General features: G+C 42.0%; 1 protein-coding gene across 1 annotated transcript in view; it reads right to left on the bottom strand.

Moving 5' to 3' along the window:
• The window catches only part of LOC126195541 (uncharacterized), a 262,261-nt gene extending 240,064 nt beyond the window's left edge, over positions 1-22,197 (bottom strand). Inside the window, exons 1-3 of the mRNA XM_049934164.1 lie at positions 22,191-22,197; positions 10,391-10,638; positions 4,669-4,743 (exon numbers count right to left, since the gene is read on the bottom strand). Coding sequence (XP_049790121.1) covers positions 4,669-4,743; positions 10,391-10,638; positions 22,191-22,197 — 330 coding nt within the window. The remainder of the gene's footprint in view (positions 1-4,668; positions 4,744-10,390; positions 10,639-22,190) is intronic.
• Between the last annotated feature and the right edge of the window lie 690 nt (positions 22,198-22,887).

Here is a 22,887-nt window from a genome sequence, read left to right as displayed (position 1 = left end):
ATTTCCCTTGGGTCTTTTTTTTTGTATTTTTGTTAAATATGAGAACAACTCTTTGTACAAAGTTAACACTGTGTAAAGTCTTCAAGCCATTCAGTTTACTGAGCGGCTTTAGCGAATTATCTGCAATTTCTGTTTTCTATTTTCATCATTCTAATTGTGTTTCTGGACACTTATGATCGTTCAGTTTGAAACCGTTCATCTGTGCAGTGCCAACCACCACGTGCATTCTGAGTAGACTTTTTTTCAGCTAGGAGACGGACTAATCGAATAATTCTTACGTCATTGAGCAGAAACAATGCCTACATGTGTATCCAAACTCGAGTGTGTCAAACATTATCAATTTTAATATATTTTGAAAGGGTGAGTAAAAACTGGCATCCACCGTCAATAGCCACACATCATATCCAATTCAACTCTCTGAACAGAATGAATACTCATACACTGAGCGATGTTTCGATAGGTTGGGATTTATTTGAATTATTGATAGTGGGCTTAGATTTCTGTTCTTCAAAACCGTTCTGTAATAGTAGTGCTTGCTAATATGAATGCACTATATGTTTCTGCATATGGTTTTCTGTCACATGAATGATTGTGTGTTGTGAGATTCAGAGTTATTTCACGCCCTAAAGTAATCACATTCCCTATTTATTTCCACGAGGTTCGTGTGCTGGTGTTAAATTTGCTAGTAGCCATCCCCTATGCACCGTGTGTTACCATGTGAGTAATACACGATGTACGACATGAGGATGAAGAGCTTTTTCTGTTATTAAATGTTCATTTTATGGAATGTTTGTCACTTTTGTTCTCAACTTCACTTATAGTCTACCGTGCTCCTATTTTGTTCGTGAAATCTCTCATAGAAACAGAGCTCTGTTTACGAAACGTGAGGCGAACATGTAACGAGACATTCTCGCTGAATCGTCGTGTTGAAAGCTTGAAAGCTCCTCATTAATTCCGTTTTGCATTCGATTAACTTACAAGGTCATAAAATAAATTTTCAGTGGGATTTCGTATGACAGTGCAGACTGTGGAACTGAAGTATAAAAATGCCACTTCCCCAGCTGAGTCATGTAATTTTCCTGGTGAATAACATCTAAATGCAATTAAGAGTGCTGATCACCTTCGGCTGGATATGGCATACCTGTAGAATTCGGAGGACTGTTTTCCTCATCAAAGTGGGGCCATTATAAACGCTGGACGTGGTGTTACACTGTATTAGAGTGATGTCTCCCGTGGAAGATAATTTTTTTCCGGTGTGCTTACACTCTCAAAATTCCCCAGCGTGTTCTGTGTGACAAATGCCCCAAAAATCTTATATTCATACTACCTGGAAGGTATAAGGAAAAATTAAACTCTTTGCCAGATGATGGCGCTCAGTTCATGTATTTCTGTTGAGATAAGATTACAGCATTAGTAATTTCCTTCACCGCCGCTTCGTATCTGTTGTCGTCCATTAAGGAAGAACCTGAAAAGAAAATGAGGACATAAGAAATAAGAACATTATCACATACACGAAACATGTTCGATACTTACAGCTGTATTGAAGAACTTCACTTGAACCAATGATATCTCCTCAAATGCAATTAGTTGACAATATCAGTAAGAGAATACAGAGCACCAAAAACTATTTCAATCGTTAAGAACTGATAATACATAGGTGAAACAAATACTACTCCACTATAGCAGCATATGCAACACTTCAAATGGGCGGATCCCAATTGTGAGCAGCATCACATGTTGCCACTTCGTTTGTGAAGCTTTTTAAAATTTTTATTATGTGACTAGCATTTATGTCCATTAAATGAAACAACACATTTATCTTGAAACTAGCCCAATGCTCTAAGTTCATCCTCAACATTCATCAAGCTGCTGGATTATTTATTTATTTATTCTACACTTGTGCTCGCATATCAGTAGTTATGATGACTGATGATGGGTAAGTAAGCTGTTGTATGTGCAATAAAGTCAGCTGCCCTCACGTGTCTACCTGTTCAGGTAAACAGGGCTCCTCTGCCCCCCTCACCCCACACCTATCAACTCAGCACGCACAGTGTCACTGTCGAACGGTGCATTCGGAGTTTTGTGGGCAGGTGCATACACCTATACAACGCGCTATTGTAGTAGCGATATATTATATAGGGTGATTGTGAAAAGGCTTTACAACTTTACTTACGTACAGGATTTTATTTAGAAGGCTTGTACAGGTAGTAGAGGAATCATTTTGTAGCAAACTGCAGTACGTTTCATCCTGTACGTTAACTTTCATATTAACTGATATGCATTGTTGATTCACTGCTAAAAACGATGTGAATCTTTCATTTTTCTCAATTTGACATAACATTTCTACATAAAATGTTTTACGTGCTTCCTTATCTGTGTCTGGGAGGACGTGTAACAATGGAGTCTGTATGGCTTCAGGTGCAGTGTTTTGTGTAACACTGTCCAGACAGTTGACTGACGAACTCCAAGCTCTCGCGACACATGATCCGTTGATTTCCTGGGACTGTGAACAGCACTCTCTCTCTCATTCGTTCGACGAAAGCCTCAGAAGCTTTTTAAGCCTGCTAGGACGATCCTTACGGTACTCAGTAAGAAATTTCCGTTGAACCCTTGTTGTTGAATATGTTTATGAGCACGTTGAGTTCCTGCGAAGTCTGCCATTTTGATTTGCAACTTTCTGTCGTTCCTAGTGGCGGAGTTTGGTACTACAACAATAAGTAAATGAAACTTTACTAGAAGATGGCATCTTAAGCAGGTTTCTAAGACATCTCAATAAAATTATATATGTAACAGAAACTGTAAAGCCCTTTCAATATCACCTGATACAACGTGCACATTTCAGAATATATTTAATAATTTTTTTGGGTGGTTTGTGTCTATTGATGTATAAAAAGATGTTTCATTGCCTACGTCACCGACTTACAGGTGAATTTTTTTTTCTTTGTAAAATAGGATTCTTCAATTAATCTCAGTCTGGTATCTGCTTTACCGACGATTAATTTTATATGGTCATTCCATTTTAAATCACTTCTAATGCCTACTCCCAGATAATTTATGGAATTAACTGCTTACAGTTGCTGACCCGCTATATTGTAGCTAAATGATAAAGGAACTTTCTTTCTACATATTCGCAGACCATTGGACATGTCTACATCGAGATTCAATTGCCATTCCCTGCACCATGCGTCAATTCGTTGCAGAGCCTCCTGCATTTCAGTACAATTCTCCATTGTTACAACCTCTCGATATACCACAGCATCATCCGCAAAAATCCTCAGTGAACTTCCAATGTTATCCACAAGGTCATTTATATATATTGTGAATATATATGGTCCTACGACACTCCCCTGCGGCACACCTGAAATCACTCTTACTTCGGAAGACTTCTCTCCATTGAGAATGACATGCTACATTCTGTTATCTAGGAACTCTTCAATCCAATCATACAATTGGTCTGATAGTCCATATGCTCTTACTTTGTTCATTAAACGACTATGGGGAACTGTATCAAACGCCTTGCGGAAGTCAAGAAACACGGCATCTACCTGGGAACCCGTGTCTATAGCCCTCTGAGTCTCGTGGACGAATAGCGCGAGATGGGTTTCACACGACCGTCTTTTTCGAAACCCATGCTGATTCCTACAGAGTAGATTTCTAGTCTCCAGAAAAGTCATTATACTCGAACATAATACGTGTTCCAAAATTCTACAACTGATCGACGTTAGAGGTATAGGTCTATAGTTCTGCACATCTGTTCGACGTCCCTTCTTGAAAACGGGGATGACCTGTGCCCCTTTCCAATACCCTGGAACGCTACGCTCTTTTAGAGACCTACGGTACACCGCTGCAGGAAGGGGGGCAAGTTCCTTCGCGTACTCTGTGTAAAATCGAACTGGTATCCCATCAGGACCAGCGGCCTTTCCTCTTCTGACGATTTTAATTGTTCTTCTATCCCTCTGACATCTATTTCGATATCTACCATTTTGTCATCTGTGCGACAATCTAGAGAAGGAACTACAGTGCAGTCTTCGCCTGTGAAACAGCTTCGGAAAAAGAAATTTAGTATTCTCAGCAAACTCTTGACAGTGTGGATCTCGGAATATTGAATTTCCTAACAATTTCCGAAATAGAATGTCCCATTCTCCTACCACTCCGCGTTCAGAGTCTGTTAATTGCCGTCGTGCAGCCACAGTCACGTCTGAAACCTCTCCACATGAATCACCTGAGAACATATGACAGCTCCGCCAAACACTGCCCATCTACACCTTGAGTACGCGATACTTCTCCCTTCTGTATATGTGCATATAGCCATCTCATGACTTGTGTCACCTTAGTGTATATGAATTACCGCTACTTGCGAAGCAGGAAGGTGGGATGACAACGTTTGGGGTTTGCTTTGCCTGCATGCCTCCTCCCTGCATTGCGAGCACATTTTGTCCAACAAAAACACGTCATTATCAAACAATAGGAAACACACTTTGCGTTGTTACTTACATAGGATAGCTGGGAGAAATGCGTAACCCATTTTAACTTGCATGGCAGCATGTAAGAGCCAAGAACAGGGTCGTTTCCAAGCTGTAACAAAAAAAGTGCCGTTATACACCGCAATAATAAAAGGTTGGAGAAAACCTGAACTTTTTTTTTTTTTTTCGAAACTGGGTTGCTTACAGCTGTGATTAGTGCAAGGAGACCGTCGACGACGGTCGTCAATACAGCGAGGGCTGACGGGAACAGCTGTACAAACTGTAAAAACGAAAAAGCAAGAGAACATTACTACGGGCCAAATAATGGTGGAAGCAATATTTTCAGTCATACACAATACTTGAGACAATACATTTTAAATTAGGCAGTTACACAACTGGCCATTAAAATTGCTACACCACGAAGATGACGTGCTACAGACGCGAAATTTAACCGAAAGGAAGAAGATGCTGTGATATGCAAATGATTAGCTTTTCAGAGCATTCACACAAGGTTGGCGCCCGTGGCGACACCTACAACGTGCTGACATGAGGAAAGTTTCCTACCGATTTCTGATACACAAACAGCAGTTGACCGGCGTTGCCTGGTCAAACGTCGTTGTGACGCCTCGTGTACGGAGGAGAAATGCGTACCATCACGTTTCCGACTTTGATAAAGGTCGGATTGTAGCCTATCGCGATTGCGGTTTATAGTATCGCGACATTGCTGCTCGCGTTGGTCGAGATTCAATGACTATTAAAATATGGAATCGGTGTGTTCAGGAGGGTAGTACGGAACGCCGCGCTGGATCCCAACGGCCTCGTATGGCTAGCAGTCGAGATGATAGGCATCTCATCCGCATGGCTGCAACGGATCGTGCAGCCACATCTGGATCCCTGAGACAACAAATGGATACGTTAGCAAGGCAACAACCATCTGCACGAACCGTTCGACGACGTTTGCAGCAGTGTGGACTATCAGCTCAGAGACCATGGCTGCGGTTACCCTTGACGCTGCATCACAGACAGGAACGCCTGCGATGGTGTACTCAACGACGAACCTTGGTGCACGAATGGCAAAACGTCATTTTTTCGGATGAATCCAGGTTCTGTTTACAGCATCATGATGGTCGCATCCGTGTTGGGCGACATCGTGGTGAACGCACATTGGAAGCGTGTATTCGTCATCACCATACTGGCGTATCACCCGACATGATGGTACGTTTCGGTCACCTCTTGTTCGCATTGACGGCACTTTTAACAGTGGACGTTACATTTCAGATGTGTTACGACCCGTGGCTCTACCCTTCATTCGATCCCTGCAAAACCCTACATTTCAGCAGGATAACGCACGACCGTATGTTGAAGGTCCTGTACGGGCCTTTCTGGACACAGAAAATGTTAGACTGCTGCCCTGGCCAGCACATTCTCCAGATCTCTTACCAATTGAAAACGTCTGGTCAATGGTGACCGAGCCACTGGCTCGTCACAATACGCCAGTCACTACTCCTGATGAAGTGTGGTATCGTGTTGAAGCTGCATAGGCAGTTGTACCTGTACACGCCATCCAAGCTCTGTTTGACTCAATGCCCAGGCGTATCAAGGCCATTATTACGGTCAAAGGTGGTTATTCTGGGTACTGATTTCTCACCCAAATTGCGTGAAAATGTAATCACATGTCAGGTGTAGTATAATATATTTGTCCAATGAATACCCGTTCATCATCTGCATTTTTTCTTGGTGTAGCGATTGTAATAGCCAGTAGTGTACTTGGATTTAACTGTTTCAAGAGTTAACGGTAAGCAACAGTTTGCAATCTGTCGGAAAAAAACATTCACAGACATTATCATAAATCTCCCGACCCAACATAAACATTTCTTCTTTTGTACAATGACATGTAGGATTCTCCCACTTGCTTTAGATGGTACGGAAATCGAAAAAGAAAGTAGTACTGTTCAACAGATAGCACTTGCTAATCCTCAAAAGACGGAACCCACAGTGTCGTAGCAGTGTCTTTGAGTACTAATCGAAAAAAAAAAATTGAACGAAAAGCATGTAGTGTCCTCCGAAGACTTCCGGCGTAAGAAGTCACCTCTCATTCAGCCAACCGCCTTGTCAAAGACAGCAGAGGAGCGGACAAAGGTTCAGGACACTCTCTAGGTTTTTGGATTGGAAACTGTCCCCAAGGGTGGAATAATCAACAAATATCATCTGCATGAGGATGCAGAACACAGTGGAAACCACTACACTGAAAGAAAGCTCACAATCCAACTCATAATTTTCAATAACTACTAACGTAAAAGCCTTAAGATGGCTTCCTAAACGTGGCATTAGAAACGGTATTGCTTTCTTCCATTTGCAATTTTTAAGTATAAATCTGATTAACAGAATCGATCGTTACTTCTCAGTAAATATTAGAATTAATAAAATGAAATTAGCATCTCCAGAGCTTAGCGACCGTAAGAACATAGTCATAACATTCATTTCAGAAGGTTTAATAAGATGAGTCACATGCATCTTTTTCCTTTCACATGCAAAGAGAAGCCGTTAGACTTGCGGATATAATCACTGTGTCAAAACGACATACAAGGTAGGCAAAGCTAAGTTTAAGGTAGTGCTTTTGAAACAGTAGGTGAAATGTACGACCGAGTCCCTATATGCACCAGTTACTTTGAAATCAGAAGTCGATCGCCATTATCATATAATAACAATCCAGTTACAGCACACCTGGTTCAACCGAGAAAAACAGTAATAATGATGTCGTTATTTGCCCAAGTAATAACATCACAAACCTTTCATAGAGTCATATGGTAAACCTTTTTGCTTTCTGTTTCTGCTTCACAGCCAAGGTCGTGCGCATTAAGCACACAGAGGGCAGCTATAACGTCCTATTTCGCGATTAGTGGCCGATGACGCGTAACAGTTTCCAGAACTCCTGAAGATAGACGTTGACTGAGGATATTGTATCACAGACACAGTCCCTTTGACTGTTCAGAGATGTCTCTAAGAAAGCACGAAGAAAACACGTCGAGCACCATCTCTTGATTTCCCACGAACTTCACTCAATGGAAGAGGAGTCAAACAAGCGAACAGACGTCTCAGCTTATTCGTAGATTCTCTACCGTTTCTGAAAAAACGACGGTCAGAATTTTAGAGATGCTTCATGTGCCTTTTACCGCGCAATTTCCTCGCTCGAAATGGTGACTCAGTGGTTAGTATCGCGGCTTCTTAATCTTGCGCTCCGTATTCGAAACCCGATTACTGCTTCTATTTATTTCATTTTTACTGTTTTTACTTATCTGCTCATGTCCGTAGAAGGTTACTATATGAATATTTCTTAGTAGATTATGGGATACAAGGGCATTATAGTAACTGTAAAATTACAACATGGTTTCATAATAAGTATCCCACACCTGTTACACACACATCAAAAAAAGTTTTGCATCACCCCAGTTTCCAGAACTCCTGAAGATAGACGTGAATGTGGATATTGTATCACAGACACAGTCCCTTTGACTGTTCGGAGATGTCACTAAACCTGCCCAAAGATGTTAACAACCATGCACGAGCAGCACCTATTAGACAGAGCGGGTCAGACAGCCGATCAGTTCCAATCATTCCATCAGGAATGTTGTTTGTATTTCGACCATGCCTAGATGGTCAATACCGCGGTTCGATCGCGTCCTTATTGTTGCTTTGTGTGAGGAAGGGCTCTCAACAAGGAAAGTGTCCATCCGTCTTGGAGTGAAACAAAGCGATGTTGTTCGGACACGAAGGAGATACAGAGAGACAGGAACTTTCGATGACATGCCTCGTTCATGTCGTCCAAGGGCTGCTACTGCAGTGGATGACCGCTACTTACGGATTATGGCTAGGAGGAACGCTGACAGCAACGCCACCATGTATAATAATGATTTTCGTGCACCCACAGAACGTCGTCTTACGACGCAAACTGTGCGCAATAGGCTGCACGATGCGCAACTTAACTTGCGACGTCCATGGCGTCTTTGTAACCACGACACCATGCGGCGAAGTACAGATGGGCCCTATACCATGCCGAATGGACTGCTCAGGATTGGCATCACGTTCTCTTCACCGATGAGTGTCGCATATTCCTTCAACCAGGCAGTCGTCGGAGACGTGTTTGGAGGCAAGCCGGTCAGGCTGAACGCCTTAGACAAACTGTCCAGCGAGTGCAGCAAGGTGATGTTTTGGGGTGGCATTATGAGGGGCCGATGTACGCCGCTGGTGGTCATGGAAGGCGCAGTAACGGCTGTACGATACGTGAATGCCATCCTCTGGCCGATAGTGCAACAATATCCGTAACATATTGGCGAGGCATCCGTCTTCATGGAAGACAATTCGCGCCACAATCGTGCACATCTTATGAATGACTTCCTTCAGGGTAACGACAGCGCTCGACTGGAGTGGCCAGCATGTTCTCCAGACATGAAGCCTATCGAACATGCCTGGGATCGATTGAAAAGAGCTGTTTATGGACAACGTGACCCAACAACCACTCAGGGATCTACGTCGAATCGCCTTTGAGGAGTGGCACAATGCGGACCAACAGTGTCTGATGAACTTGTGGATAGTATGTCACGACGAATACAGGCATGCATCAATGCAAGAGGACGTGCTACTGGGTATTAGAGGTACCGGTGTGTACAGAAATCTGGACCACCACCTCAGAAGGTCTCGCTGTATGATGGTACAACATGCATAGTGTGGTTTTCATGTGCTACAAAAAGGGCGGAAAAGATGTTTATGTTGACCTCTATTCTAATTTTCTGTGCAGGTTCCGGAACTGTCGGAACCGAGGTGATGCAAAACTTTTTTTTGATGTGTGTATAATACATGTGTGTGAGGTGATGCAAAACTTTTTTTGATGTTTGTATAATACATGCGTGTGAATGGCATGGTAAGCGATTACAATCGTTTTAAATTATCATATTCTGTTACTTCATTCTCATATCATTTCTTATATTGATTTTTGTATTTTAATCATATGATTATTCTTCAGGATGACTTGGTCCGTTCCCTTGGATGATACCACTCGTAGAATCATTTGAAACGCAGATTTCCTAACACCACGAGCATCGGAGGAAGGCAGGTTTGCCACAGTAACATTTCTTCGTATGAATCTCACTCGGAAGGAAAGTACAGACCGTATTTACGTAAAATCGTGAGCGTTCAGTCACAGGCTCACGGTATAATATCACTTTTATGTATTTTACTGGATTTCAGTTTTGATGTAACCTGCGTAAATTCTCTTTTAGCTTTTATATTTGTTTCTTTTGTAGATCTGATGATGGCCAATCTCGGCTGAAACCGCTTGTAACGTCAGAAATGAATGCGATATTCTCGTTTAACTAGATTATTCCGAAACACCTGGAAGCGAGTAAGGCAAGACAGAAAAGGGAAATATCTTCCAATGACACAAAAATGACAGGCTGACCTCTCGAATATATGCGGAAACGACGACGGAGACACCATTCACCTCATTTACATGCTTGCTTATCCATAATTTACAGATCTGTGGATAAGAACTGTAGTGCTAAGTGAAATACTGATCATGGTCAACGCACACTTCGATTTTATGTTGATCTTGAAATTTACTGCAATTATAGTACATAAATTAACTTGGATGACATCTGTACTTCTCAAATGTTGAAGTAAATATTCTAGAAATACTGTATTTCTCAGACTGATATATCTTGGAAGGTATGTTTGAGCGATGTACTGATCACTGCTGTAGTCAAGTTGGTGTGGAGGTGATGACAGTCTATATCTGGGGTGGTAGGGTGGACGCAGAAAGTAACAAACTGTGCCCACCCTCCCCCACCCCCATCACTAACTGAACTCCAGCTCTGTGTCGAATCCCTAACATGTGCTACACGGACAAACCACCCCTGTCTCCATGTACTTACCGTAGATGCCAACAGGTGCACTGCTAAGACGGCGTGAGACACTGCTGTCTCAGGTGGAAGGCCACAGTATAGTAAAAATGTGTTGCACCCTGTTAGGATAGCTTCGACAGCTGTTTTGTGATCTCCACATGCAGAGCACACCAATTTATTGCTGTAGTCCGCTGCAGCCGCTGGCTCCGTGAAGAAGCACGTGACTCCCAAAACCAGAAGGAGGGTCACTTTGCCTCTCGCCATACTGTGAACTTTTCCTGTAACAGAACGGACGAAACTCACATTAAATTTGCATTTTCTATCAAAAGTGGTACACTACTGCCAGAGAGTCTGTGTTACAATTACTAATATTCAATTTGTACATGGGATCTGTGAACATCCTCAAAGTTGAGTAAGTTGTTTGAAATTTTACATAAAAATCGATACATTACAGGGAAACTGTAGTAACGGGTTATATGTACAAGAACCGACGGAAAACAATAAGAATAGATGACCAAGAGCGGAGGAATACGATGAGTCTTTCTCCTATACTGCTCAACCCGCACCGTATGTACAAGTAATCTCTGTACCCCTAGGTCAAAAAAGAACATTTTACGTGAAATTTAAAACTCCCCTGGCATATAGAATTTTCCACGAAATTTTAAGTGAATTTTTGAATGTTCATAATTTTCTGCGAGGATGTTTCATCACATAATCTTCTCACAATCTTCAGTCGTATAATGGTGAAAGTACACTGAGCTCGCATAAGACTATGCCAGAACATGCCAGTACATACAGTTATCACAGAGCACGCGTTACTTGACCGCATGTGCTTCTGTTGCAAGGAAATTTTGGTGACACACGCGAAATACTCTGAAGTGACGTCAAAATTACATTTACATGTCCAACAGTACATTTAGAGTTCGCCACGTGTGTGAGTGGACCTTCACAAATCGCAACATATTGTGAAATAAACAGCTAGATATTTGTGGCAAGGAAGAACAAAGATGTCATTGCTGGTCCCAGAATCTGTTGCAACAGCGAAAATGAAGAAAAGAAGATATTAAAACACAGCAGGATGCGAATCTACTGCCTACGAGTCTGTTATCTCAACGCCCCTATCCACAAGACCGCAATGAATACCTGCTGCGCTCAATATTTTTCTTACCAGTCTTTGGATCTGAAGATTTTAATCGCCGATGTGTCACTAATCGTCTTTAAATTACAAGCTGTCGTACCAAGGGTGAAGTGTTTGTGATAAATCTTCAGTGTACTGTCACCTTAAAACTGCTTACTGACATAACATTCAGGTTGTAATACAAGAACTACGAGATACGACGAAATCAAAACGGTCTGTCGACGGTAGTCGACAATACGTTTAGCTTACTACACATGTCATTTTGACGTCACTTCTGCGTCCATTCTGCTGGAAGTCGGTGCACTGCACCAGCTGCACATCGTGGTAATCATCGATACGAGAGCTATCGTCTTCACGTGGTAAAATGGGAGAATAATACCGTCTATGCAGAGCATTAAGTTTTACTAAGACAGGAATCCATGCAGTATTGAAGGGGAAACTGCTATCTCAGTTGATAAGGGCCTCAGTCATATTTCTATTGGTTAATTGATGGAGCTCCAAAAGTTTTACGCATCACTAATAATTTTTGTTTCCTCACGTTTCATCGAATAACCAGTGGACTTTTTGGCTCAGAGGCGAATATACCGCTGGTATTTCAAACTGTGCTCTACGAACAGTGAAAGTCGTTTATCCCTATAGAAGATTTGGCCTTGCGAATGTGTAAGTCTCTTTTGACATTTCCCTAAAGCACTGTGATTTTTGATGGAGGACTAAAGATCCCTTTAACCTTATGTCTTCTTAACACTGTCTATTTTCGCGGAAAAATATCCATTACATGAAAGGTAAGCTGTTGATTTTCAGGCTTCGTACTTTCCTCGTCCTGCCTTGGTAGCGCCCTCTGTACTTGCTGAAATCATTATCCATTGTCCAAGAACACATTTTGCTGCTGTTCCAGTTCGACCAAAAGGTTATCGGCATCTAAGTGGTACGCACACTCGACTCAGCATTTTTAAAACAGCTTTTTTTTAGGATACACTGGTGACGCTTTTTTAGTTTTGCCTTATGATCTGAGCAGCCCCCGAGAGTTGCTTCAACATCTGTGCCCCTTGCATTGGAACATGGGTTTAATAGTTGCTCCTTTATAAGAGGATTGCGTCTCTCTCCTCGCAAGACACACTGGTAGCGCTCACAAGACAAACACGTCCATCCAGCCTGGAATGTTCACTCAATATTGATTGTCATGCTGTTGTTTCTACATCTGCTTCTACATCTACATGGCTACTCTGCAAATCACATTTAAGTGCCTGGCAGAGGGTTTATCGAACCACCCTCACAATCCTCTATTATTCAAATCTCGCATTGCGCGCGGAAAGAACGAACACTTATACCTTTCCGTACGAGCTTTGATTTCCGTTATTTTATCGTGGTGATCGTTTCTCCCTATGTAGGTCGGTTCAACAAAATATTTTTGCTTTCGAAGGAGAAAGTTGGTGATCGGAATTTCGTGAGAAGATTCTCTTGTAAGACGTCGTGGTCTCCTGACCTTCATTGCTTACATATTCCGCCCTCACAATCATATTCCGCACATCAAGGCGCTTCATTCGAACCCAAACTCGATAAGATAAAGGCAGTGTTGTATGAATTCATGTAAACGATATGCAAATAACAAGTAAATTGCAAATGCGCACCGAGATTGAAATACTCGAGGCTGGCGTACACACACACACATTCAAGACACAACGGTCACAAAAGCTTTTAGTTCGGGAGAGGCAAACCACATGACAGGAGGCTGGTCCCTTCAGAAGATAAGTCAGCCTATGTCGGACGGCGACTGCCCATAGAGCAGACAGTGTTTGCCCATGTGAAATGGAGAACGACCCCGTGTTCAGCTTAAAAGCAAATTCCGCTACATTGTGTGGGAGCGCCCAGCCTACACATTCTTTACAAACATAGCAAGCAGTTTCAGAGGTTTTCACAGGGAGACAGCAAACGCCAAACGCTGATGCTACAGATATCCGCATTGGTTGCCTTAAACGAAACGTCATTCTCCCGTTTTAGAAGAGCAATGCTGATTGGCAGATGATATTTCTGATGCCTTGAGCTGAAGGAGTAATGGAAGAGATCAATAGATATACCCCTTCACGTCTGGCGTGGAGAGGGGCCGTACCGTTGTCGCTCTTGGGGCGAGAACACGTAACGAGAGCATGTGCGCTCGTACATGTACTCAAAGAGCGAGGAACAAGTCTCTCCTCAGTACTTCACTGGGAGAGCACCTCTGTCGAGAGCGAATTGGAGTGCGACTCTATATTGAGTCCTTACGATTAAGCGTTGTTCACTGTGTTTGCCGCCACACTTATTGTGCGGTGTGAACAGACAGTTATAGTTAAATGCCTGCGAGCGAATTTTTGAGTGGCATCGCAGTGGACTGGTTATCAGACTGGTGTACCACACCAATAGTTAGACTAGGGGCGAATAGGAGACCTTGACTTCATCAAGGTATAGGGAGAGTTTGATTGGCGAAGGTCAATCCAGATAGAACGAGAGTTATCTTATTTGTCAGCAGCCAGCGGCGCAGACAGCAGTAATTGCAGCTTATGGTATTGTGCGCTACAGCTATTGCGAGCCTCATATTTCCTCCACAACAGTACACTTCACCACATTACACATGCGACAGCCTCGACCATACCTAGCAACATTCTAATGGATAATTATTCAAGTTGAGTAGGTGCGGCTCTCATCCATTCTGCCAAGTCAGTAACAATCTTAAACTTAGTATAGAAATTTCGTTAGCGAATCCTATCCTTAAGAGGTAACTTCACATTCCGGAAAGAACCCGGAAATAACTTGTTCAGTTCATAACTAAAAGTGCCATTGTGATTTCTCAGAATTTTTGCAAAAAAAAATAATAACTATCGTTAGTTTTATGTTTTTCTTACACTAACTAGCATTACTCCAGTAACCAAGTATCACACTAGTTACGTAAGAAATTTTGTGTCATTTCCTTACAGTGGACGACTCCAGAAGATATTTATCACTGAAAGTTTTTCAGGCATTTCTCTTTAGAACGTTAGGAGCGTCTGTCTTGTGTAGTAGTGTGGTGGTGGAAACTGTATCTTGCAGGAGCCACAGGGTAAAGGGTACATCTCAGATTAATCTGTTGCGCAGAATGACAGAATACTACCCACACGTCGCTCACACCGTCGCAACAAGAAACGCCTTTTGTTTTATGATGTCCACCCCAAATCCTGTATCATTTCTGTGACACTCTCAGCCATACTTCGCGATAATACAAAGCGTGCTGCCGTTCTTTGACCTTTTTCGATGTACCCCGTCAGTACTATCTGGTAAAGATCCTACACTGCGCAGCAGTATTCTAAAAGAGTACAAACAAGTGTAGTGTAGGCAGTCCCTTTAGCAGATCTTTTACATTCTCTAAGTGTCCTGCCATTAAAATGCTGTCTTTGGTTAGCCTTCCCCGCAACATTTTCTATGTGTTCCTTCCAATTTAAGTTGTTTTGTAATTGTAATACCTAGGTATTTAGTTGAATTTACGGCTTTTAGATTAGACTGATTTATCGTGTAACCGATGTTTAACGAATTCCTTTTAGCACTCATGTGGATGACCTCACACTTTTAGTTTTTTAGGGTCAACTGCCAATTTTCGCACCTTTCACATATCTTTTCTAAATCTATTTGCAACTTGTTTTGATCTCCTGATGACTTTATTAGTCGATAAACGGCAGCGTAATCTGCAAACAACCTAAGACGGCTGCTCAGATTGTCTCCATATAAAAGGAACAGCAAAGGGCCTATAACAGTACCTTGGAAACGCCAGAAATCACTTCTGTTTTACTCGATGACTTTCCGTCAATTACTACGAATTGTGATCTCTCTGAGAGGAAATCACAAATCCAGTCACATAACTGAGACGATATTCCATAAGCATGCAATTTCACTTCAAGCCGCTTGTGTGGTATAGTATCATAAGCCTTCCGGAAATCCAGAAATATGGAATCGATCTGAAATCCCTTGTCAATAGCTCCTACTACCTTTCTTGAATATTGGTGTTTGTTCCTACCAGCATTACGTTAGGGGACCAAACAGCGAGGTCATCAGTCCCATTCGATTAGGGAAGGAAGCCGGCCGTGCCCTTTCAAATGAACCATCCCGGCATTAGTCTGAAACGATTTAGGCAAATGGCGGAAAACTAAAATCAGGATGGCCGGAAGCGGGTTTGAACCGTCGTCCTGCCGAATGCGAGCCCAGTGCGCGCCACTTCTTATTACTTTATTGGCGAATTCATCTACTGACCGTAGTATGTGGAACTTGCTAACTGAATGTATGTTTAAGGACTGTTGATGTTAAATGCTTATTTTGTAGTATATTCAACACAAGATTCCACGTTCTCGGTTCAATAACCATTGAAGCAAACATAAGTTCACAGCACGAGTGTGGGTTTACACTTATTTACTATACCCGCTGTTTACAGTGTTGCCGTCAACACTATTCGTTTTAAAAGCATAAGACCGCGTCGTTTACACACTGTGAGGTGTGGTCTGTCGGTAAAATATTTCGTTGTACTAGGTATAAGAATCACACCTGGAAAATAAGTTTACACTTATTTCGCTGGAGATTTCATTGATTTTCTACTATATTCACCACTTGCACAGTCACAACGTTCGTTTTAAAAGCGCAAGATTGCACCCTTTATACGATGTGAGGTCAGGTCTGTTGGCACAATATTCGTTGTAGCAAGCCTTAGAATCACACTTGAAGAATACACAATGCTAATACTTCAGCCTATGGGAGCCTCTAGAGACTTCACAAAATCGTCTGTAACAGTTACCTGGAAGGTGTAAGCCAACTGCAGGAAATAAATTACTCATCATGTAAGAGAACGCTCAAGATCAGTTTCATTAACTACTTAGTCTGATATCAGTGATGTGCTGCCGGGTGGGTGGAAGCGAAGGCGGGAGAATCATGTATATTATTCACGAGTGGAGCGGTAATCAGGTGTTTTTCCGTTGTGGCGAGATCTTTTAACGGAATTTCAATCTCCGACCTACACAGAGAGAGATGGCCATCATAATAAATTTATAAAGTAATGAATTTATAAAGTGATACATAGTATTAACCTGATATTTACAGCTCCTCCGTGGTGCTACTCTAGAGACTTGGTAGGTGACAAAGCAGGCTACCTTAAAAGAGTTCGAAGGTGAAGAGGCATCCTGTGACAGAGGTATAGTAGGATCTTAGCACTCCATTATGAGCCAAAAATGAGTTTAATATTCTAGTCCTGTGATGCAGTATGTAACAAATATTAAGCTGACAAGAACATATATACCAGATGAGTGAGTACTCTGAGGAAATACAGCCTATGCCACACTCATGTACAGGATTTTCACAAGTAACGATACAACGATACTTTAGCGAAGTGAAAATGCGTGTATGCTCTGCTTTCTTCTGCGTTCGAAAATAACTGGTAAAAAATGGAGGAATCAACGTTTTGCGAGACAAATTCCAGGTGTACCGATAACAACATCCCTGTTTCGGATTGCGTAAAGTGGATTTGCAAAATGGGGAGATCTATGTTGGGGGTGGAACTGCTCCTGTTTGTCTCGCAGCGTTCACTGCCAACAGCCGACTGGAGGCCACGACTTAGCCTCGCGTGACCAGCAAGTATGAGAAACACTGACCAATCAGTTCTTGCCTGTAGCGCTGGGGGCAAGTTCCAGCGGAGGATGGCTGAGTAGTGCACCAGCCAGTTGAGCGCCGATAGAAGAGGATGTTTGTGTTGCGTGAGAAGATCAATATGGCAAGCTAAAACGTCCCCTTAGAAAAATTATAAATGACTGTGCTTAAACTGACACACAATATTTTTTAGCGCAACGCAATCTGACTTTCAATAATCCGTACAAAAGAATGGCCCTGACTAACAATAACCTATACGTTTCATGAATCACTTACCTCACAAAAATCTTCGTTACTCGAACTACTGCAATACAGCGAGCGCCACTACTGCCAGCTAAATAAAAGATTCAGACTAATGAAGGCACTAACTACTGATAGACATACTTATCAAATGAAAGATTTTGATAGAGAACAAACAATGTTTTTACCTTAATAGTGTTCCAAAGCCATCATATAAATATATCAGTTCATGATGACCAATATTACAAATTTACACTTTCTGATGGACACACGTCCAGATCGTCTGCTCTCAAAATTCTGCCATTTCTCTCCCCACATCCACCACTGCTGGCGGCTCACCTCCAACTGCGCAACGATACGCGCTGTTCACATCCAACTGCCCCACTACAATAGCAATATTCCAATAATGCAAATCAGTCACAGACTGCACACAGCACAGTCAGTGATTTTCATATAGAGCGCTACATGGCGTTACTAACATAAAAACCTAAACAACCTACTTACAAAGCGTTTGCGCTGGACAGTTGTACCCCCCATGTAAATTTATTGGTTAGCTGCTTGGCTGTCATGTTGACAATCTCCCTGGCCACTGTGCGTCTGGTATGGCTGGTAATGTGCACACGGGTGCTGGCACGGCCAGTGTGGATGTTGGTCTCTAGTCCTCTCAAGGGACCACAGCTGTGGCTCTCGTGAGGGCGGCCGAAGGTGTGCACTTCGCGGTCGCAAGTGTGTGATCGTAAGTTCTTTTCGCCAAATATGTTTCGTGTAAAGTGAAAACATTGTGGTGGGGCAGCGTGCTTGTGTTCTCAAACGTCAGTGCACACAAGACGTCGGTAATATTTAGGGCTAAGATCTATTTATGCCTAAAGTTTAAACACTTTTTTTTCAATATGTTGTTGTGTGATTCTCAAACGTAGGAAATTTGTTATATTAGGAAGAAGAATCATGGTAAGGTGGTGGTGAGTGCTTCAACCTGTATACAGGGTGTTACAAAAAGGTACGGCCAAACTTTCAGGAAACATTCCTCGCACACAAAGAAAGAAAATATGTTATGTGGACATGTGTCCGGAAACGCTTACTTGCCATGTTAGAGCTCATTTTATTACTTCTCTTCAAATCACATTAATCATGGAATGGAAACACACAGCAACAGAACGTACCAGCGTGACTTCAAACACTTTGTTACAGGAAATGTTCAAAATGTCCTCCGTTAGCGAGGATACATGCATCCACCCTCCGTCGCATGGAATCCCTGATGCGCTGATGCAGCCCTGGAGAATGGCGTATTGTATCACAGCCGTCCACAATACGAGCACGAAGAGTCTCTACATTTGGTACCGGGGTTGCGTAGACAAGAGCTTTCACATGCCCCCATAAATGAACGTCAAGAGGGTTGAGGTCAGGAGAGCGCGGAGGCCATGGAATTGGTCCGCCTCTACCAATCCATCGGTCACCGAATCTGTTGTTGATAAGCGTACGAACACTTCGACTGAAATGTGCAGGAGCTCCATCGCGCATGAACCACATTTTGTATCGTACTTGTAAAGGCACATGTTCTAGCAGCACAGGTAGAGTATCCCGTATGAAATCATGATAACGTGCTCCATTGAGCGTAGGTGGACGAAACTAAAATGAGCTCTAACATGGAAATTAAGCGTTTCCGGACACATGTCCACATAATATCTTTTCTTTATTTGTGTGTGAGGAATGTTTCCTAAAAGTTTGGCCGTACCTTTTTGTAACACCCTGTATATGACTCCTGTAAATTGTTTGATATGGTAGAGCAAATGGTCTACTTCCCATTAATTTTAATATCATATCTGCGCCATCTCTCCATTCGTCCAGAACACTAGCTAATAGGAGCACAGTATTCTGAGGAGGGATGAAAAACTCGGTCTGCGTGTTTCGACACATTGGTTATGCATCTGTTCACAGAAATAGCAAGTAAGCACTTGAGAGAGACAGAGACAGGAAGCTTGTCTGAAATATCCCGATCAAAGGAATGCTGCCACCTGATGCATTGTTCAGGATCCCAAGGTCAAAGGCGGCTGATGTCCGGCCTGCGGTCAGTGGTATTTAGTATCGTGATCTGTAATTTGGACACTGAGCATTTTTCAACCTCTGTGGAGGCGCACGAACGACAGACTAACACGTCGGCGACCCAAAACTGTACCTGATATACCGCATTTCATTCCATCCCTCCGTGCTTATAGTTATTACATCACGCGAAGTGGAGCTGGCAGGCGACATACGTGAGCTCTACCCAAGTGGGGGGAGTCCTGTCTCCTGCAAACTGATTAAATAAACAATATGCAAATAGAATTGAACAATACATTATTGACATTGATTTGAATTTCATGTCGTGAAATCATTCCTCTCCAGGGCAGATTGAGTCTTTTTCCCATCAATTCACAAGTGAAGGAGAGAAGGGGAAGTAAAGGAGGGGAAGGGGGTGGGGGAGAGAGGGATGGGGAACTTCTCAGGAGGAGGGAAAGTGGCTCAGAAATGTCCCTTTTCACAGAAGGGTGTGGAGAAGGAGGGGGATGTGGAGGTGGGTTTCTCAAAAGGTTGGATTATCCCCAGGGGCTCATAAATCAATTAGCATAAGAATAGGTTAAGGAGAATGTATGCTTGCCCCTGAATGTATCCAACCTGCACAAAGAAGATATAGTAATACAGAGTGATTGTGTTTCATAAGCAGATCTTCTTGTACTTTGTATTTCTTTACTTTTACGGTAAGGTGAAATGTTGACCTGAGCAATCAAACGGTGTTAATGTGCACCTTTTGTTGTTATCCCATATGTATATCATAAATGCGAAAATTTTTGTGTGTGTATGTTTGGTACTCCTTACGTTGAAGTGGCTGCAGATATTTGGAAGAAATTTGCAATGGAATTAGCTAATACCCTGAATTAACACAGGCTACTTTTAAAAGTGTGTAGGACAAGTTGTTTATTGATTTGAAGAATATAACACGAAATGTAGAATAACACTAACTCTTAGAAAGAGTTATTTATTCTTTGACTTTTGAACTGTATCGTGTTTGTGAAAATGCTTTATTGTTTAATATGTCCTATATAATACGATTCAACGTAATGAATACTTAAACAATCCTCAAAGTTTAATCCGTACTTCCGTAAAAGCCCACTGCATTTTAGCCGCTGAGCGTCACGCGTATCTTATAGCTTCTGAGACGCTTGAATACTCACAACGACGGCGTCATTTAAATGCTGTACGACATAGAGTCATCGTGACTTTCCACGTGGAACACGGTAGGCTTTTAGTGAGGCTGGATTTGATTATGATATGCGAACATATCTGCTGGTGATAAGCATACACTTGATGGCAGACAACGTTGTTGCACGTACAAATATTCAAAATTTACGCTACACCAAATTATAAATTGCTTGGTTTCTTTCTTCGAAGAGTTATTACGTTGACTACACCTTCCCGCTGAAACAGCTGGACTGATTTTTATGAACTTTGGAACGGAGATAGCCTATACCCTGAATTAAACCACAGGCTAAGTTTTATACCAAAAAAAGTCACAGTTCCCGTGGAATAGTCAAGTTGACTATTGTTCCCCTGGGATGCGTAACATGACTGGAAAGCCACCGGTGAAAGTTGAATGTCAAATGAATGCGTTAAGTTTAGCGTAAAGATTAGTTTTCTCCTTAAGTAAACGAGTCATTTGTGAGCGACATGTATTCTGTCTGCTTTTCCCAACATCTCAAAATTTTGTGGTTTCTTTTTTTTCTACGTCGAACAGTTAGCTGGGACGCAAGTGACTCGCTCATCAGTAGCTCGAAGAGATAACTTTTGTAACGGCGCATTCGCGTTTAGAGTGAGTTTCAGCATTACCATTTCTTTACAAACAACTGTTTAACCTAAGGTATCACCATGAGGCGCAACTGCTCACTAGTAAGAATGATCTTGTTCTTTATTTGGTACTTAACCTAATGTTTACGTTTCATAGACTCTGAACTATCTCTGTCGTTTAATACTTTGATAAAATTCATTTAAACATCTCTCTGAAATATCTCTGTCGTTCAATATTTTGATAAAATTCATTTAAACATCTCCATCTTTCACTTTACCATGTCAATGATCATTTTGTAATCCAAACTACAAACAGATGGGTAGCTAATAAGATTACGGTACGAAACTATGTTTAGATTGGTAGCTACAAACATTACAGTATCAAAACATCAGAGGACACGCGCAAATATATATTCATTTGCGTATATTCACTCGTCAAAATATAACTATGTTCCGTAAAGTGCATTTTTTCCTTCGTTGATTCCTTAGTCTTAAGAGCGGTGTGTGTGTGTGTGTGTGTGTGTGTGTGTGTGTGTGTGTGTGTGTGTGTGTGTGTGTGTGTGTGTATGTATATATATATGTATGTGTGTGTGCTGTGCTAAGAAACATGATACGTTCATTTAAATGAGAAGTCTAGTGTCAGCTGCGAGATGGAAGCAAAAGTATAGCACAAGAATTAAGATATTTCGTGCTAAAGACGAATAAGCTGTTCGGAAGAATTAGATTCATTTGTGAAGTTGCACAACAGACGCACATTGCAACCATTATGTTAACAGAGATCCATGTAAGTGCGTTCTTGTTAATGTATTAGCTGTTAGGTGCCTAATATTTCAGTCTTTAAGAAGAAAGTTATCCTCGAAACTTGAAACTTGTGCTCTGTGCACAGTGTCTTACCTGTAAGTCGACCTGAACTCCGACAACCAAAGAATCTTGACTTTCGTGAGTTACGGCTCCAGTCTGTACACAGTTGTCTTTAAATATCCCGAGAAAAACGTTGCGTACTTGACATGTCGACAAAAAGGTTATGGTTCAGTAGAACACGAAATGTGCTGTTTTGTTTCTGTTTTGAAACGTGCTTTACTTCAACAAAGTGCTACACTGGCGGCAAATAAACCTGTTTCCAGAAAGAAATTTTCACTCTGCAGCGGAATGGGTCGTGAGTCGTACTTGACTAGCTCAACCGGTAGAGCATTTGGCTGCGACAGGAAAAGGTCCCGAGTTCGAGTCTCGGACCGGCAACAGTTTCAGTCTGCCAGGATGTTACAAATGTACCTCTCGGTTCTATAGGAAGGATGAAAACATGTTGGTGTTAACGTCGCGTCGAGGTTTAAGTCATAAGAAATGTAGCACTAGCTAGAAACAGACTGTGATGGTAAAGTAAATGGGTCGTAGTATTAAAATTATTTAAAAAGTGCACGCTGAGTCTGAGTATGATTTTCTTATGGCAACTGAGAATGACGTCAGATTTCTGCCTTGGTCTTTTTCAGCTGAGCAGGTGAGTCAGTGCTCAGTTCATAACGACCTGGATGCTAAATTTCACCTTCTTTCCATCCTTTTTGATTTTGTTGTTCATTATTTCTATTAGCTGGTGTGCATCATCTAAGTTATCCTTTCTACGTCGTTCTTTCATAGGTTGCGTTTCGCTTCAGGTGAATTTGGCTCAGCTGATGCGTGGCAGCATGAGGATTCCATATCGTAG

The sequence above is a fragment of the Schistocerca nitens genome, chromosome 7 (assembly GCF_023898315.1).
Source record: "Schistocerca nitens isolate TAMUIC-IGC-003100 chromosome 7, iqSchNite1.1, whole genome shotgun sequence".
Taxonomy (NCBI): domain Eukaryota; kingdom Metazoa; phylum Arthropoda; class Insecta; order Orthoptera; family Acrididae; genus Schistocerca; species Schistocerca nitens.
The sequence above is the reverse complement of the archived record's forward strand: the minus strand, read 5'-3'. Positions and strand labels throughout refer to the sequence as shown.